The sequence below is a fragment of the Chelonia mydas genome, chromosome 3 (genome assembly GCF_015237465.2).
Source record: "Chelonia mydas isolate rCheMyd1 chromosome 3, rCheMyd1.pri.v2, whole genome shotgun sequence".
Lineage (NCBI taxonomy): Eukaryota > Metazoa > Chordata > Testudines > Cheloniidae > Chelonia > Chelonia mydas.
The window spans coordinates 110,517,295-110,535,583 of NC_057851.1; the positions used below are offsets into that span (position 1 = coordinate 110,517,295).

The window sequence follows — 18,289 nt, forward strand, 5'->3', positions numbered from 1 at the left end:
AAAGAAACAGAGGCAGGAAAGTCACTCAGGTGCTCTATGAATCACTGTGGTTTGCAGACTGAATTCCTTAGGGAGATTCTCATTAAAAGTTCTTGCTGCCCAATTCTGTTTGCTTTCACCTTCAGAACAGTCTGTTTTAGTAATGAGTAACTTTCCTTGGAAGTTATTTACATAAAGTATTGTTCTCGTGTCACTGGCATGGACAGCAGCTCCCTGCTAGGTTAGAGAGACTGAGCACCTGGCAAATGACTAGAGCAGCCCAGTTTAATGCACTGCTAAGAACCATGGGATATTGCACTAGAAATACATCCCAGTTAGATGGGTCTGGTACGAGTAGCAGTTTGCAGTGGGAATGTTCCACCTGAGCTAGGCTAACTCAGACTAACTCTGTCATGAAGACATACCCTGGTAGTACAACCCTCTCCCTAGAATCTGTTATAAAGCAGATGATATCAGCTGAGGCATTTGAGCTAACAGGTCTTTACTGTAAATGTAGAGAGACAGGTACCCAAGCAGTCTCAGTGGAGGAACATTCAACTCTGCGATTTTCATCCCAAGCAGGTCCAGGGAGTTTGATTATTTTGGCTTCAGAAGTGCAGTGCAAAGCCGTCTGATCTCTCAGGGACTTCTTGCAAGGGGAAATGGGGGGCGGGAGGGAGGATGAGTACCAGGTCATAATATAAGGGAATTTGATTTGATTATTCGTAGGTCATGTTCTCTTTCTTTAGCTCTGAAGTGAGGTAGATTTTATTTTTCACTAAATTTTGTACGTGTGCTATGAGCCTTGTTGAAAGGCACATTCATGTCTAAAAATAGATAAGTAAAATCTAGGAAAGTTTATATAGTATGGTTGCTTTGCTTTTAACACTATAAGATGTTAATGTTTCTAAGAATTCGGGATTGTTGCATACTATAAATTGCAGATTTATGCCCATAGTCTGACCTCCATCCATATGTTTAGCTCTTGCAAACATCAAAAGGAATTCTGCAACTGATTTAGGAAAGTATATGATGTTGACTGATAGATTTATAGCTTTGAATGAGTCTAAATTATACCATACTGGAGATAAAATGTTCACGGTTCACTATCTACTGGCCTTTCTGCTTACCTAGCTTATTAAAATCTAATGCAGTTATGATACTGCCCTAGTTGTGATGAAATGCATTTGTGAATCCAAAGGTACCTTGAGTATAAAGTGTACAGTCTGGCCCAATTCCGAGGGCAACAGTGTACATGCCACTATTTTTAAAAAGACTTTAAAATGTTGAATGTGTAAGAATTTTCTGTGGTATCTCGCTAGATAAGCAGATAATTTTTATTTTGTCATTAATTTATTTAAAATTTATTTTTATTTTAAATATATAGGTTTGTCCTTCCTTATAGTGAGACTAAAATTTATTATTATTTAAAAAACAGACAACCCTATCTGCCCAAAGCAGAATTTTACCCTGAAAAGGGAGATGTGCCAGAGATTCTATGAAGAAGACTTCTCTGTTGCTACTGATTTTACAAGGAAGATCCTCAGATATTACATTGATGGGCAGCAGTGTAAAACTCTAAGCTAGATCGAATTTTTTTTATTTAACAATGAATGTTTTCTATTAAAAGTTTACAACATATCCTTTTTCATGAAGTTTGAAAAGCAGGGCAGTCAAATGAAGTCATACATAGTTTAAGGTCAGAAGAGTCTGACCACCTGTATTTCACAGGCCACCCGGCACCTGCACAATAAACCCAACAACTGAAATGAGATCAAACTAAATAAGACCCCCCAAGAGACTAAGCTAGTATGTGCCACAGGCAGAGAATAGGAGAGGTTGAGATGCACCGTTGCTCCAGGCTATGGCAATGGAAGGGAAATGGTTAAATCGGATTTACCCATATAATCCTGGCAAGTGACCCGGACCCACACACTGCAGAGAAAGGTGAAAAAACTCCAAGGTCACTGCCAATCTGACCTGGGGGAAAATTCCTTCTCAACCCCACACAGGGCGATCAGTTAGACAGTGAGCATGTGAGCAAGCACCAGCCAGCTAAACTTCTGAGAGAGAGAATTCCACCTCAGAACCCTGACCCACCCCGCCCAGTGTCCCATTTCCAGTCATGGCCATATCTGATGCTTCAAAGGAAGGAGATTAAAAAACCCACCCTCCCAGAATACACTGGCTGGGGAGAGAGGACGGAATCCCTTCCTGAGCCCTGCTGGTGGCTGGCTGAAACCCTGCAGCATGAGCTTTAGGAAGTTTATAAACCAGAAGCAAGCCTGAGGGCTGTTGAGCTCTGTCCCCTCCCCCCCCCATCACAGGCAACACCATCATACAATCACATTCATAAAGCTGTCCAGCTCTCTTAAAAGTAATTAAGTTGTTTGCCCCTGCAATTCCTAATGGGAGGCTGTTCCAGAACCTCACCCTGCTGGTGGTAAGAAACCTTCTAATTTCCAGCCTGAATTTGTTCATGGCCAGTTTGTATCCATTTGTTCTTGTGCCAACAGTATCCTTTATCTTAAATAGCTCTTCAATCTCCCTGTTACCCTCCTAATGTATTTATAGAAAGCAATCATATCCCCTCTCAGCTTTTTTTTTTCTGCTAAACTAAACAAGCCAAGCTCTTCCAGCCTCCTCTCATAAGACAGGCCCTCCATTCCCCTGATCATCCTAGTATCCCTTCTCTGCACCTGTTCCAGTTTAAATTCATCTTTCTTGAACATGGGTAACCAGAACTGTACACAGTTTTCCACATGAGGTCCTACCAATTATTTGTATAATAGCATTAACACTTCCTCTGTCTCTGTTGGAAATGCCTCACCTAATACATTCTAGGATTGCATTTGCCTTTTTCACAGCTGCATAACACTGGTTTTGATTATCCTTCCATTTAATTTAAACTGAATCAACTCATGATCACTCAATCCAAGGAGATTTCTTATAACAAGCTCTTCCATAAAGTTCTCACTACTTATTAGTTTAAAATTGCCTCCACCTCTTGTTGATTCAGTGATGATTTGATAAAGAAAACTGTCATCTATCACATCCAGGAACAACTGGGCCATACCAACGTTAGTGGTATTTATTCTCTAATCTATATCTGGGAAGTTAGTCTCTCATTATTACACACATCCCAAAAGTATTTATCTCTCTAATTATATTAGAGAGATCACTATCCATATCAGTCTGACACTGGGAGTCTATAGCAGACCCCTCAACACTACCCCAAAGGACATCTTTTACAATCTTTCCCCAGAGTGTTTTTGACCCAAACAGATTCTGTTTTGTCCATTCTATCACTTCATATTTCTTTACAATGTATTGCTTCATTGATGTATAAAACTATCCCACCATCTTTACCTTTATTCCAGCACATACTCTTCACTATCTGTGTTCGAGGCATGACTGTGCTATTCCACCATGTTTCTGTAATCCCTATGATAGCTGGTTTGACCTCCTGCACCAATAGTTCCAGTTCCTCCATTTTATTGCCCAGACTCCTTGCATTCATATACAAGTATTGCAGTCATTTTCCTCAGATTTCACCCAGTTTTCTACCTTGTGGTGTTCCATTATCCCTTACTATATTTTAATTTAGCTGATTTTCCTGCTCCTATTTATTGAAGGGAGGCATGAAGCTTCCACAAATCTCTCTCAAACGTCTTCCCCTCATGTCCTAGTTTAAAGCCCTTCTTCTCAGTTGAACAGAAGAGAAGCATTATGAATTACTGGTCCCAGAAAATGTTATGTGCTGTACGTAAATCATGTGGTGATGTTTATAAATTGTATGTTATGATTAAGTGGCCATGGGAATATACTATACTTATAATATTGTAGGATTTCTTGTTATATTTTGCCTTTTCCTACTTGCATTTGATATTTTTTGTATTGTAGTGGTCTGTCTTTAATTGATACTGAATTTCATCATATTTATTGTCTTTATAGCACTCCTGACTTAATGAGAGTGATAGCTAGATTGATTATAATTTTCTTAAGCAACTATTCAGTGTAATGTCTGCTACAGGCTGAGGTTGGGTTGATTCCTAGTTTTTAGCTGAGATGGTTTTTACCCTTAGCTGTTAATTCCAAGCATGTACGTTAATAGGTTATGACACAAGCTCATTGTCTCTGGGTGTGGATACAGGGCATATGTAAACCACCATGAAAACTAGCAGTAACAGCAAAATTAGTCCAAGCATGAAAGACTAAAATAAATTATTGAACTATATCTATGTCAAGACCAAACCAAAGATCAGTAACAGAGATGTGGGGTATTTAGAAGGAAATACCAGATCATAGCACATTAGTGAACAAATGAGTCCTGTGAGAAATATATTCCCCTGGAGAAATTTGGCCTGGAATTAGGATTTTTTAAAAAAAGACATTAAAATCAACTGATAAAAGCTGAAATAATTACTGAGCTGTCCCCAAAATTGACTCCACATATAGAGCCAAAATGCACCACCCTTCTATCATGGTGGGTAGTCCCTAAATTTGCAAATAGCTCCAATGGATTCATTGGGGCTACTTGTGAAGTAACATACTACTCAGTGGTATGGTGAAGGTGGCACACGCTAGTTTATAGTGAAGAGACTGGAAAAGGTGAGAGGGGAAGAGAGAAGTAACTGAAGGAAGTGTGGCTGGGAAGACAGGCAACTGAGTGTGCTCGTTCTGTCCAATGACCATTCTAAAACCCATTTATCCCCTGAGAGCCCTCTGCTGAAGTGACGCTGTTCTTAGGACTCTAAATATTACAATTGTGACTTTCTTTCAGCACAGATATTTGGTTTTTGCATTAATGAGCTATAACTGCTCAAAAAGAACCACTCCCGGGGCATGGTGATTGTGTTGCATTGTGTCAGAACAGCTTATGAAGATATCTGTAGTGGAATCTGGGTGTCTTGTTTACGATTCAAGGGTTAAGTCCTGTAATCACAAGGATGGGGAGAGTGATTGCTTCAAAAATATTTTATAGTTACCCAACACTTTTTTTTTTTTTCATCCTCAGGATGCCAAAACACTGCATAAATTGCACACCAATAACATGGGATAGAGGGTGACAGTCATACATCACATCAAAATGTAAAAAAAGAATGTTGTTTTTAAGGTCCCATGCAAAATAAAGTGATGATAAGTAGGGGGGAAGTTGGAGCAAGCAGGAATGCAAGGGAAACCAGGCTCTGGCGCCTAGAACCCAATTGATACAAAAAGCTATTATGAAATTGCATTTTTCAATGGGTGCCAGGTAACCCCACTAAAGTTAGTTAGAAAACAGCTTCAATGGTAACTTCCTGTTTTCATACACACACAATTTTCTGAAACACCCACCTTTGTGGCTAATATTTTCCATGCTTAGTCTCTGCTCAAATGTGAAATTACTTATGACAGTCTGAAAACTGCATACTCAACATGTCCTTAACTCTACAGGTGCACACATGCATGCAAGTTATTCCTTTCTGTCTTTTCTTTATGTAAAGAAAAAAAATTAAATTTAAAAAATATAAAGCCAGCAAAATAATTTTAAGGTAGTGACAAACATGTCAAGGTCAAAATAAAAGATTCATTAGTCAGGAAATTCAGAAGTTAATTGCTTAAGAACATAAGAATGACCGTTCTGGGTCAGACCAATGGTCCATCTAGTCCAGTATCATGTTCTCTGTATGTATATATATTTTCTTCTTATATGTTCCATTCTATGCACCTGATGAAGTAGGCTGTAGCCCACAAAAGCTTATGCTCAAATAAATTTGTTAATCTCTAAGGTGCCACAAGTACTTCTGTTATTTATATAGCACTGTTATGTGTGTGGCATATTTACATGCCAAACCAATAAGGTTCCCTATACCCAAAGAGTTTGAATCTGATCCTGCAAGGTGCTAGATGCCTTGAGTGGGAGTTGAGGACAGTCCACATGCCTACAGAAGGAATTTAGCACTTCATGGGATAGGACCCTTAACATGCAAGTCAGTAAATAAAGAACAGTAAACAGAGAAAAAGAGTGTGGTTTGTTTCTTTTCACTCCAAGGCTTGTACAATAGCTGAATTTAGAGTTTTTGGAAGACTGGGAAAGGAAGATTGGCAGATGTTTCAGGGGAGGTTGTTCCAAGGATGTGCAGTGATGTGAAAACAGGCATCCAGTTAGGATTTGGGCAAAAAGGAGCAGCCAAGGAACAACCTTAAACACTTTGTAAGGTGGGGATAATATTAGTGTAATAAGTGGCAACAATATGGTTGAATTTACATTGTCAAATGAAAAATGTGCATTGATCCTACTGTTTGTAGATAGTTTTGATAAAATCTGATTATTCAATAATCTTTCCTCCCTACACATAGAGTGAAGATTTTCACATATATACACAGTACTGCACCAATTATCCAAGGTAGGAATATTTTGTTCCTTTTTTTGCCTTTTCTTCCTGCGTTGTCCCTTTTTGGAAGGTGTATAAGTAAAGAATACACTTAAAATACAAGCAAAAATATTTTTTTCATATACACAAAGGTGGTTATTGACTTTTTTTTCTTTCAACTCATGATGATACAAAAAGTGAAAAGTACTTATCCTAAGGGATTATTATTATTCTTATTTTATAAATCCCCATCAGCCTCTACTACTAATAAAATCAGGACCTTATTCTGCAATGTAAATTCCAAAAAGAGTTCTGCATATGAAAGGAAAGTAGGATTGGGCTCAAAACTAATACAGGAATTTCATGATTGGCAGGAGTTTTATATTCCCAGTAGGGGGAAGGAAGGGTACATAGATACAGAAACAGCATATCTTTAAGGAGATTTATTATATGTTTTCAGATCGGTGGCTGTGCTAACAGAATGCATGAGGAACAAGACACTGGCCAAGTTCTTCAGAGAACGGCAAGAAGCTTTACAACACTCTCTGCCTTTGGGATCATATCTTTTAAAACCTGTCCAACGAATCTTAAAGTACCACCTGCTTTTGCATGTAAGTGCCCACACAAAAACATATCTATCTAGCACTGCTGTGCCTCCACCTCCCTGCAGTATTACTACACCGGGAGGTTCTAGATTTTTTAAAGATATGTATTCTTTTGTTGTTCAACTTTTTACATGTGGAAGCATTTTCTGTCTCTAATCTCTTGACAATATATAAATACATTTTGAGTGAGGAGCATATGGTAATTGTTTTAGACACACTGAATAGGTTAATGCATCCAAATAATTAGATTTTTTCCGGTCTGTAATTCCAATCTTGCTTGGGAGTGTCATGCTGTCAGGAGTAAGCAATTTTGTGCAAAAATTTCTTTCAGATGAAAAAGTTCTTTTTCTCCATGTCCAAATGCTGGGGGCGGTTAGAAGGGAAGATAAATACTTATAAACATGATTTATTTGTATTTTTGTGAGGAATAATGATTGGGGAAGCAGGAATCATTGCTATAGCGACTGGACTGAATTCAGAACATTCTCAGAAATTCCTGCTTTGTTAACATTTTCCACATATGTTTCTGTTACAAGATCATATTAATTAATTAAAAGTAAAGACAGAGAGATTTTAAAGTATCTGGTGAATCCCTTCTGCCCCACCCCAGACTAATGCTGTATGTAATCAAGTTTCTGTAGGCAGGGTACATACACCCATTTGTTTTCAGAAATCAAATGAGCATTGGCCTAGAAAGAGGCAGTGTGGGGGTCGGTGGTAAGGTGACCACCTTTTCAAAATGCAAAAATGGGACACGTGCAGGAGTCCTGCCCCTCCTTGTGGCTTCGCCTCCTGCTCTTCCTCTTCACCCTGAGGCCCTGCCCCTGCATAGGCCAGGAGATGGAGATGGAGCCAGGCTGTGGTAAGAACCGCGTAGGGGAGCCCCAGACCCTCCACCTGCCCTGGGTGGGGGACTGGGGTGTCCAAGAGCAGCCCGTGTCCTCCTTCCTCCCCCTTTCCCCCGGGGCAGGTGGAGGGTCTGGGGCTCCCTGGGCAGATCTTACTACTGCCTGGTTCTGACTTCTGGCCTAGCTAGGGGCAGGGCCTTGGGAGGAAGAGGAGGAGTAGGGGGCAGGGCCCCATGGTGACAGGGGAGGCTCCCTTGTTCCCCCGCCCCCCTCCCCCCCCCCACCGGGAAGAGGCTGGCACCAAGGGTTACCATCTGGCCCAGTATTTGACCACCCTGGCTGGTTGTTTTTTTTTTTTATGAATTTGCCAGTTGCCAGAAAAATAATTTAATCTGCCAGGTTTTTTTTATGTGAGTCTAAAGATTTGCGTTATTAGCACACTACACTGGAATATCTAATGTTAAATTCCAGCTAAAGACGCTGCAGAGTTCCCACTTCCACAGTTTAAGTGATAGCAGATCAGAACTGCTGAAAATAACAGCAGCTGTCTGCCCGACCCTATGGAAGCACATCACAATGTTATCAATCTTATCTATATGTGTTCTCTCTCTAGATACTATAAGTGGATGTTGAAGTGGGGGGTGGGGACGGCTGCGGAGTTGCCTTATGGTTGGGGATTGGAGTTGCGGTGAGCTTACCAGGTGGGTGGGTGGGGAGCATTTTTTTTGCATTTCAAAGGTGGTAACGCTACTGGTGGGCCCCCTCCCCCCCCCCCGCCCCCGCACACACTTTCCCACCCTGAGTCTTGGGCAGGCACAGAGCAGTGCTCAGGGAATCTGGGACAAATGCTGTTCCGGAGTCATTCAGCCCAGGACTGGGACTTGAAATGTACATTTTGGGACTGTCCTGCCCAATTAGGGGTGAATGGTCACTTGTGTGTGTGTGTGTGTACGTATGTGTATATTAACACATACTGTGTTGGTGGCTCAAATCTCATTCTGCTAGTGTGTGCATTTGCATCAGCAGTGGTACTACAGGCTGTAAGGCTTTGCCTTGCCAATTGTGCCTAGCCCGAATTGGTGACAATAACACACTAATATCAGAGGAAGCAATACTGGATTCAGGGATTTTGATGCCAAGACAATAAAGGCCTTGTCAACCTTACATCTGATTTGAAAAGTCAGGCTGAAAATAACTGGCTCCTTACTGGTTTCTTCATTAGGAAATAGAAAACCACCTGGATAAGGACACTGAGGGTTATGATGTGGTGCTAGATGCCATAGATACAATGCAGAGAGTGGCATGGCATATTAATGACATGAAGAGGAAACATGAACATGCTATCAGGCTACAGGTGAGTTCACAAAGAGATTTCATGGGCTATTGGCAACTTTTTCTCTTGTCTATGTGACTTGCTTTTGCTGTTAATACATACGCCATCAGCATTTTCTATTACTCTGTTTTAATTTGTTCCTGTATTTGCTATATCTAGACTCCAGTTGAATATTGTGAGTGTGTCTGTTGGAACTCAGAAATGTTGGTCATAGGTGCTACAGAAGAACCTCAGAATGAACTCTCTCTTACATGCAGCATCCTGTGAAATATTTGTTTGCAGAATTACAGATAACTTTTCTGTCGTCCTGACATTTCCATTGTACACCACTACTATTTAACCACAGGGCATATTTTTGTTGAGAACTCCTGTGGTTCCCTATTTCAGACTTTTGTCCTTCTTAATTTTGTTTGGTTTGAGACAGTTCTCATCTTACTGCTTATTTTGTCTCTTCCTCTTAGCTATTGAAGTGTGGCTGTATCTGCCTATGAGTTGCTGTGTAAAATATACAGAGAAGTGGTCAGAGCCAGCAATATGCCTTATAAAAAAAAAAATCCAGCTACTCTGTAATGAAGCATTTATTGAAAAGGGAGTGACCCTAGGTAGTCACCGTAATTTATAGTAGATTTTCTTGTGCAGACTTTCTTTGAAGAACCATCATTCCCTCTCAAAGTTACACTGATTCCAGACCTTCTCACAAAGGGTCGCATACACTTTCTATTGTATTAAGGAAACCAGCAGGGGTATGGGGAAGGAGACATCTCCCATTCAAGTGATCTATAAGTTATTCTTTGTTTCTTGTATTTCTGAGCAGAGATGGCGCTCACTAAATCCCATATTTGTATGTTAATTGGGGAATATAAATAAATGAAGAAAAGATCATTCATTTTAAAATGTCTTCCCTGAGTCCATGTAACCTTTCCTAAGTCACTGACATAAATATGGATATTGATATCTGAAATACTTGGCAATAAAGTTGGTTAGATGCTGTGGAAAACTTAGTTTAATAATTTACAGTCTGAGCTGGTAAATGTGGAGTGGAGAAAACCTTTCGTCTCAGTTTGTCATTCTAACCGTAATTTCTGTGTTCTACATGGGTACTGATGTCTCTTCTATGTACTATCATATAAGGAAGTATCTGTAATTCTGCAGCTACTATGGCTGCATTTCTGCATGAATTCTCTTCCAAAGTGGATAAATTGATCTCTGGGGTACACTTTAACTGATGTGCAAGTTACTTTAACTGATGTGCAAGAGAGAAGTGATAAAATTGGAACTTTTCCATTCATTGTGTTTTTTAATCACAGTCTTGTGTATATTCCAGAAATGTTGCTTCAATGTATTGTTAGATGTACAGCAATCACTGTGCTATTTGAAAGAAGCTCATAGCTCATAGATTCATAGATATTAAGGTCAGAAGGGACCATTATGATCATCTAGTCTGACCTCCTACACAACGCAGGCCACAGAATCGTGCTATCTCAGAAATATAATTCTATAGGGTCATATCTGTAATAGGGACATTTTCCCCCACATTGCTATCACCACCAGAGTTAAAGCAGTGCTAGCTTTGGTTGGAAATTTTTTGAAAATGTCCTCAGTGTTGGTGGGGTCTAATCCTGGGTTACTAGCACCTGATATGTAAGATGTCATGCTTATAGAAGTTATGTCAATGGAGTTGGAGAACAAGGAACTAGAAGAAACAAGGAAAGGAGAGCGCAATAGTGTAGAGCTTCATTTTCTTAAGGCTATCACTGTGCTATCCTATGTTTATTTGTATGTATTAATTATTTTTATTTAAATAATAACTATGTTGTCACCCAAACATACCATTAGCAACACAAATATATCTCAGCCACATTGAATGATCAATTCAATAGAAACTCAGCCAGTCATCTCCCCTTCCATCATCTAGAAAGCATGCCCTCAGCTTTCTCCCCAAACCCAGTCAAACAGATGTCTTTTGCAGCCTTCTCAGAAGGTCACCAAATCTGGACCATTTCAGACTGGGTTGGGGAGCAGTGCAAGCTGGAGTCCATATTTGTAAATTATTTTTTTATTCTCCAGGTTGCCTACATCTAACTCCTGCTAGGCCAATCACCAATAACAAGAATCACATGGAGAAAGAATATTAAGAAAAATTGGACCAAAATTGGGCAACTAAAAAGAGTTAGTGATTTTTAGTGCTGGTGAGAAGTGCTAGATTAACAGTCCTAGCAACTGAAGTTTTATAGTTCTTCACAGGACAGGTAATGATACTGCAAGGTAGCAACATTGCCAAAATTCAATCTCCGTGCACTTCAGTCCTTGTCATCTCTGCTGTGAATGGCAACAAGGGTGCCCATTCAACTAATTGTGATGGTAGTTTTTGTAATGCGGACACCTATCATCCACCATGAAGACCCCTAACTCTTTTCACATAGGCCCTTAAACAGCCGTCACGTGGGAATTTTACATTGTTAAACATAGGTTGTCAATAGAACTGAGCTAATAACAGATTTTTCAGTTTGCTGGTAATTCTGAAAAATTGGGGCAAAAATTGTTTTGGATTGAACTGAAAATGAATTTTCATTGAACAGAAAAATAAAATAAAGTAAGTTTTGGATTGAACAAAATGCATTGTTATGTTAAAATTGAACCATTTCATTTCAATTTTGACCATTTAAAAATGTTTTGTTTTTTTTTAATTAAAATTAAAGATAATTTTGAAATTAAAAATTGCTTTGAACTGAAAATTCAAAATATTTCATTTTGAAAATAAAAATTTCAGAATTTTCTTAGGTTTTTTACCAAAATAATTAAGCAAAGTCAACATGAATTTGCTAAATGTTTTGGTGTCAGTACATTTTCATTTTTCACAGAAAAGTGTTTTGTCAAAAAATTTCACTCAGCTCTAGTTGAAATAGAACATGTCCTAATGTCCTCAGTAGATCATACTTTGAATGTAAAACTCATTTAATAAAATACTGTTCAGAAGGTGCATTGTTTTCTCTGTTTCAGGAGATACAAAGTTTACTCACTAACTGGAAAGGGCCAGATCTCACTAGCTATGGGGAGCTGGTTTTAGAAGGAACATTCCGCATTCAACGAGCCAAAAATGAGCGCACTTTGTTCCTCTTTGACAAACTGCTGCTTATTACAAAGAAGAGAGAAGAAATGTTTACATACAAAGCTCATATATTGGTATGTCATGGAACACATTGTAATGTGCTGATTGAACCAATTTCCAGCTTTCTTTATACTCTCCTTTGTGATTCACTATCTCTTCTCTCTGTACAGTGTGGCAATCTCATGCTTGTTGAAGTAATACCAAAGGAACCACTTAGCTTTAGTGTCTTCCACTACAAAAACCCCAAGATGCAGCACACAGTGCAGGTATGACAGAAACCTCCCTGCTCTGAACATAACCTTACATGTTGTTACATATGATGTCAAATAAAACATTCACCCAATTTTCTGTATTTAAAGCCCATCTCCCCTAATATTTGTGGTAACAGGGGGCCAGATTTTGCCCTTAGGTACTCATGTACACCCCTGTATTTATAGTCTCCCATCCCTGAGTGGCTACAGTAATGAGTAATTTGACTATCTCATGATTTTACAACAGGCTAAATCACAACAAGATAAACGCCTTTGGATTCTTCACTTGAAGAGATTAATTCTAGAAAATCACCCTGCTAAAATTCCTGCTAAGGTAAATAAACTAACTCTCTAATCTTTGTATTAATAATAATATTTGTATTATTTAAGGCACTTGTATTAGCAGACAGTCACAAGACAATTTGGAAGCAGCTTTTGATATCGAAAGTCCTCTCTATGTGAATGAAATGGAATTCAGGTAATATGTTTTTTGGTTTTTTTTATTTTATTTTTTTTACATCTTCAGACGATTCATAAAGCTGAAAGGGAAAAGTTCCAGCAAAAACATCTACTGGAGTTGGCACACGAAACCTAGAATCTCATCGGTTTGTCATACTCTTTGTCTACCCTGGGATTTGTCCTTTTGCACCTGTAGTTATACCAGGGTAGCTGCACCAGAGTAAACCTGTAGTGTAGATACACAGCACCGGTGTAAAAAGTGACTTGCATCAGTGTAATTTAGCTTGGTTTAAAACTGGGGTAAACTGGACTGATGTAAGTCACTTTTTATGCTAGTGTAGTACTTCTGCTCTGGGGGTTTGCACTGGTGCAGTGACCTTGGTATAGCTCAAGCAATGTATTTCTGGAATTGCCTACACCCAGCTGATGACAAGGCCTTAGAAAAAAGCTATGGGCTTGATCTTGTCATTGTATGTAGAACACCCACTGGAGTCAATGTCAGTTTTGCATAAAAACTGATGGAAGGATATCGTCCCATATTTGTAATATAATGAACATTATAATAGAAAACTGAACACACACTATAAGATACATTTATACCAAGCTACTTATTAATCTTAAACTCTATTTAGTCCTTAATAGAATTTTTAAAAACATTTTCTACCCAAGTCTCCTACCCAAATACAACATCTTGCTTGTATCACAAAGAGTAATCTTAAACTTATCCCTTTGAAGCCCTGAGAAATAATTTGCACTTATGGATTGTCTGGCTATGTAGACTCCCTCCTCAGGCCCTACGCTACCAGCACTCCTAGCTATCTTCGGGACACCACTGACTTCCTGAGGAAACTACAATCCATTGGTGATCTTCCTGAAAACACCATCCTAGCCACTATGGATGTAGAAGCCCTCTACACCAACATTCCACACAAAGATAGACTACAAGCCATCAGGAACAGTATCCCCGATAATGTCACGGCAAACCTGGTGGCTGAACTTTGTGACTTTGTCCTCACCCATAACTGGGGACAATGTATACCTTCAAATCAGCGGCACTGCTATGGGTACCCGCATGGCCCCACAGTATGCCAACATTTTTATGGCTGAGTTAGAACAACGCTTCCTCAGCTCTCGTCCCCTAATGCCCCTACTCTACTTGCGCTATATTGATGACATCTTCATCATCTGGACCCATGGAAAAGAAGCCCTTGAGGAATTCCACCATGATTTCAACAATTTCCATCCCACCATCAACCTCAGCCTGGACCAGTCCACACAAGAGATCCACTTCCTGGACACTACGGTGCTAATAAGCGATGGTCACATAAACACCACCCTATACCGGAAACCTACTGACTGCTATGCCTACCTACATGCCTCCAACTTTCATCCAGATCACACGATCCATTGTCTACAGCCAAGCTCTACGATACAACCGCATTTGCTCCAACCCCTCAGACAGAGACAAACACCTACAAGATCTCTATCAAGCATTCTTACAACTACAGTACCCACCTGCTGAAGTGAAGAAACAGACTGACAGAGCCAGAAGAGTACCCAGAAGTCACCTACTACAGGACAGGCCCAACAAAGAAAATAGCAGAACTCCACTAGCCATCACCTTCAGCCCCCAACTAAAACCTCTCCAATGCATCATCAAGGATCTACAACCTATCCTGAAGGACGACCCATCACTCTCACAGATCTTGGGAGACAGGCCCGTCCTTGCTTACAGACAGCCCCCCAACCTGAAGCAAATACTCACCAGCAACCACACACCACACAACAGAACCACTAACCCAGGAACCTATCCTTGCAACAAAGCCCGTTGCCAACTGTGTTCACGTATCTATTCAGGGGACACCATCATAGGGCCTAATCGCATCAGCCACACTATCAGAGGCTCGTTCACCTGCACATCTACCAATGTGCTATATGCCATCATGTGCCAGCAATGACCCTCTGCCATGTACATTGGCCAAACTGGACACTCTCTATGTAAAAGAATAAATGGACACAAATCAGACGTCAAGAATTATAACATTCAAAAACCAGTCGGAGAACACTTCAATCTCTTTGGTCACTCGATTACAGACCTAAAAGTGGCAATTCTTCAACAAAAAAACTTCAAAAACAGACTCCAACGAGAGACTGCTGAATTGGAATTAATTTGCAAACTGGATACAATTAACTTAGTTTTACTTTGTTTAAGGACCCATCCACTCCCAGTCTCTATTCAAGCCTATTTCCCCACGTTTATTCCCCCCCCTTCCCGCTCCTCCCCCCCCCCCACACTGTTCCTCAGATGTTCTTGTCAACTGCTGGAAATGGCCCACCTTGATTATCACTACAAAAGGTTCCTCCGCCCCCGGCTCTCCTGCTGGTAATAGCTCACCTTACCTGATCACTCTCCCTACAGTGTGTATGGTAACACCCATTGTTTCATGTTCTCTGTGTATATAAATCTCCCCACTGTATTTTCCACTGAATGCATCCGATGAAGTGAGCTGTAGCTCACAAAAGCTTATGCTCAAATAAATTGGTTAGTCTCTAAGGTGCCACAAGTACTCCTTTTCTTTTTTCAAATAAAATAAATATCTAGTGTCTACTCACACCTGCTGATTCCCCTCCACCTTCCCTCCCCCGCATCTTTTCACATATTAGTGGTAGTCAATTTATGACACCTAGTGGAAAATAACTGAACTGCATCCTTATCAATGCAAACACTCTAAGCTATTTATTTATGTATTTTTATTTTTTTGGCTTATATGTCCAATGATATTTTTTTCTTTAGAAGTATATTAACACAGGAAAAGTCTTGGGATATTGACTTTGCTATTTAAACAGTAATAAAATATTAATTTTTGGTGGTACTTCTTGTCTCTAGGGCAGATGACATCCAAAAAATAATTTAAAAAATAAATCTGGTAGGAAATTTAAAAAATAAATCTGGTTAGAAATTGCTTAGCGGGAGCAATGTTGATACTTGTTTTTCATGGCACACAATAAATTTTCTCCTCTTAACAAATGAGTAGTTTTCCAATTTAATTTTTTTGGATTTTTTTTTTTTGTTATAACTCTCAAGATTCCAGAAAGCATTCACATTCAAATGGACATATATTTAGAATCCCCAAATTATGTTTAGGATTCTGAACACAGCAGATGCGGTAGGTAGTGGGAGGAGCTGTTAGAGAATTAGTACAACTCCCTGATTCTGATGTCAGTTGTGTGCTGGTCCCAGCAGAGGTTGGAGCAGCCTTTGGGCTGCTCTAAATTCCACCAGCTGATAACAATCCCATAACGGTCTGTCTGCCAAGCCAAATCTAGCCAGAGGGCTACGTGTTCTCAAAATACTCACTAGAGGGGCTAATATAATCAGGTATGCCAGCTTCACACCTGCTGGTATTTCCTCACACTAGAAAGATACCCAGCTAATACAGTGTAGCCATTCACTGCTCCCTTGGCACTGCTGGAATGGTGGGTGGTAAGGGAAATTGTGGTGGAACCTGTACAGTGAACAGCAGCAGTTGTTACTTGCTACCTGGAAAATTGATTTTACTAAACTTGGAAGAGTAAAATGCGAGTCCAGTATAATGCGTAGTGTGTGGAACCATCCACATCAGAGGTTCTCAAACTTTTCTATTGGTGACCCCTTTCACACAGCAAGCCTCTGAGTGTGACACCCCCTCACCACCCTTATAAATTAAAAACACATTTGTTTATATGTAACACTATTATAAATTCTGGAGGCAAAGTGGGGTTTGGGGGTGAAGGCTGACAGTTTGCAACCCCCCCACATAATACTTGCAACTCCCTGAGGGGTCATGACCCCTAGTTTGAGAATCCCTGATCTAAACTGTATATAAAGTGACCAAAGAAAAATTGCTTATAATGTTTATTGGGTAGAAATACATTTTAATTATTGAGCTCCTGTATGTGTCATGTGACATTATTTAGCATATTTGTATTGTGTGACCTGGTTTTGCACAATTTATATCTTTTAGGCCAAGCAGGCAATTCTAGAAATGGATGCCATACGTAAGTTTTTCTCTTTCACTATAATTTTTTCAACCATTCATCTTTAGCTACATATTCTCTAGAAACCTGTGTGTATGTTCTTTAAAATAAGGCTTGATCCTGTGCAGATTAGTGGGAGTTGAGGCCACTCAGCAACCAACAGGATGTGGCTGATAGTAAACGGGAAGGTTAGATCAGCCCTCCAATGGACCACTCCATCTGGCTCTTTCTTATTCTGAACAGAGACAGGGTGTGGTTGGTCAGCTGCTTCAGGGATGTTATCTCCTCCTGGCCAGGACCCACTGAAAAGCTGAGAATAAGTTAAATGCCATTTGAGGCTTTCATACTTCTGTCTCTTCTGCACGCTGGCAAACCTATGAAAGCAGGCATCATGGGGGAGCTGCTACTAGGGATTCTCTGGTAATATAGCAGTCTGGAGTCCAGACAGAGCCACCAGGGAGGTATGAGGCTTCCTCATGGATGGCCTTGCCCTCTTGCAGACTAGGAGGATCTGAAGGTAGAATTATAGGGTATTCCACAGGAGGCAATTGCACCCAAAGAACCACTTCAAGAAAACCCCATAATGGGACCCTGACAGAGTTTCCCTTTCCTCCAGAGTTCTCTCCCATGAATATTTTTGAGGGGTGTGTGTGCATGTGTGTGTCCATCCCACGCCAGAGTTAGGTAATGTTAGCCTAAGATATTGCTAACATTCGAAGATGAGCCCAATCCCCTCTGTACCCTGTCTTTTTTTTATCTCTCTTGCTTTCTGCTTTTACTAATGATATGGTCTGACCAGCTCTCCCTGTCCCCTATGTTATTAGAAATCTCTGGTAAGTTAGTAAAATTCACTCCAATTATAGATTTAAACACAATGTAGCTAAATGCCCAGGAAACCTTGGAGCAGAGCAGACTCATATTTTTTTGTGGGAAATGGGACAGGAGGGCACTGACTGTGACTGCAGTACACACATCCAGATTAAGTTAGACATAGTAATTGTGCAACAATATTGTTGTGTTAGCAATCCATTGGTAAAGTAGTATTAAATATGTAATGTTTTTTTCAGTAGCTAATTGGTAACACTACAACATTATCAGTTATTTGTGCAGCTCTGACAAAGTACGTTCCACAATGTAAGACACAAAATGAAGGTAAACCCTTCCCAGAAGTGCTGATGTGACACATCAAATAATATTTAATGTTTATTGATGCCTCTGATTATTTTATAGATCATCCAGGATTCCACTATACTCCAGAGGGAGAAATGAAAGCATCATATAATTCTAAAGAAGGTCTTACCCCACGGAGGGTGAGAAGGAAGTCAGGTGATT

General features: G+C 39.9%; 1 protein-coding gene across 9 annotated transcripts in view; it reads left to right on the forward strand.

Annotated features, from left to right (window-relative positions):
- The window catches only part of PLEKHG1 (pleckstrin homology and RhoGEF domain containing G1), a 215,788-nt gene that overhangs the window by 179,761 nt on the left and 17,738 nt on the right, over positions 1–18,289 (forward strand). For all 9 annotated transcript variants that reach the window (XM_043543149.1, XM_037894979.2, XM_037894978.2 and 6 more), the window contains 8 exons: positions 6,322–6,368; positions 6,796–6,946; positions 9,011–9,142; positions 12,122–12,304; positions 12,401–12,496; positions 12,729–12,815; positions 16,945–16,978; positions 18,188–18,283. In XM_043543149.1, the coding sequence (XP_043399084.1) occupies positions 6,322–6,368; positions 6,796–6,946; positions 9,011–9,142; positions 12,122–12,304; positions 12,401–12,496; positions 12,729–12,815; positions 16,945–16,978; positions 18,188–18,283 (826 nt within the window). The remainder of the gene's footprint in view (positions 1–6,321; positions 6,369–6,795; positions 6,947–9,010; positions 9,143–12,121; positions 12,305–12,400; positions 12,497–12,728; positions 12,816–16,944; positions 16,979–18,187; positions 18,284–18,289) is intronic.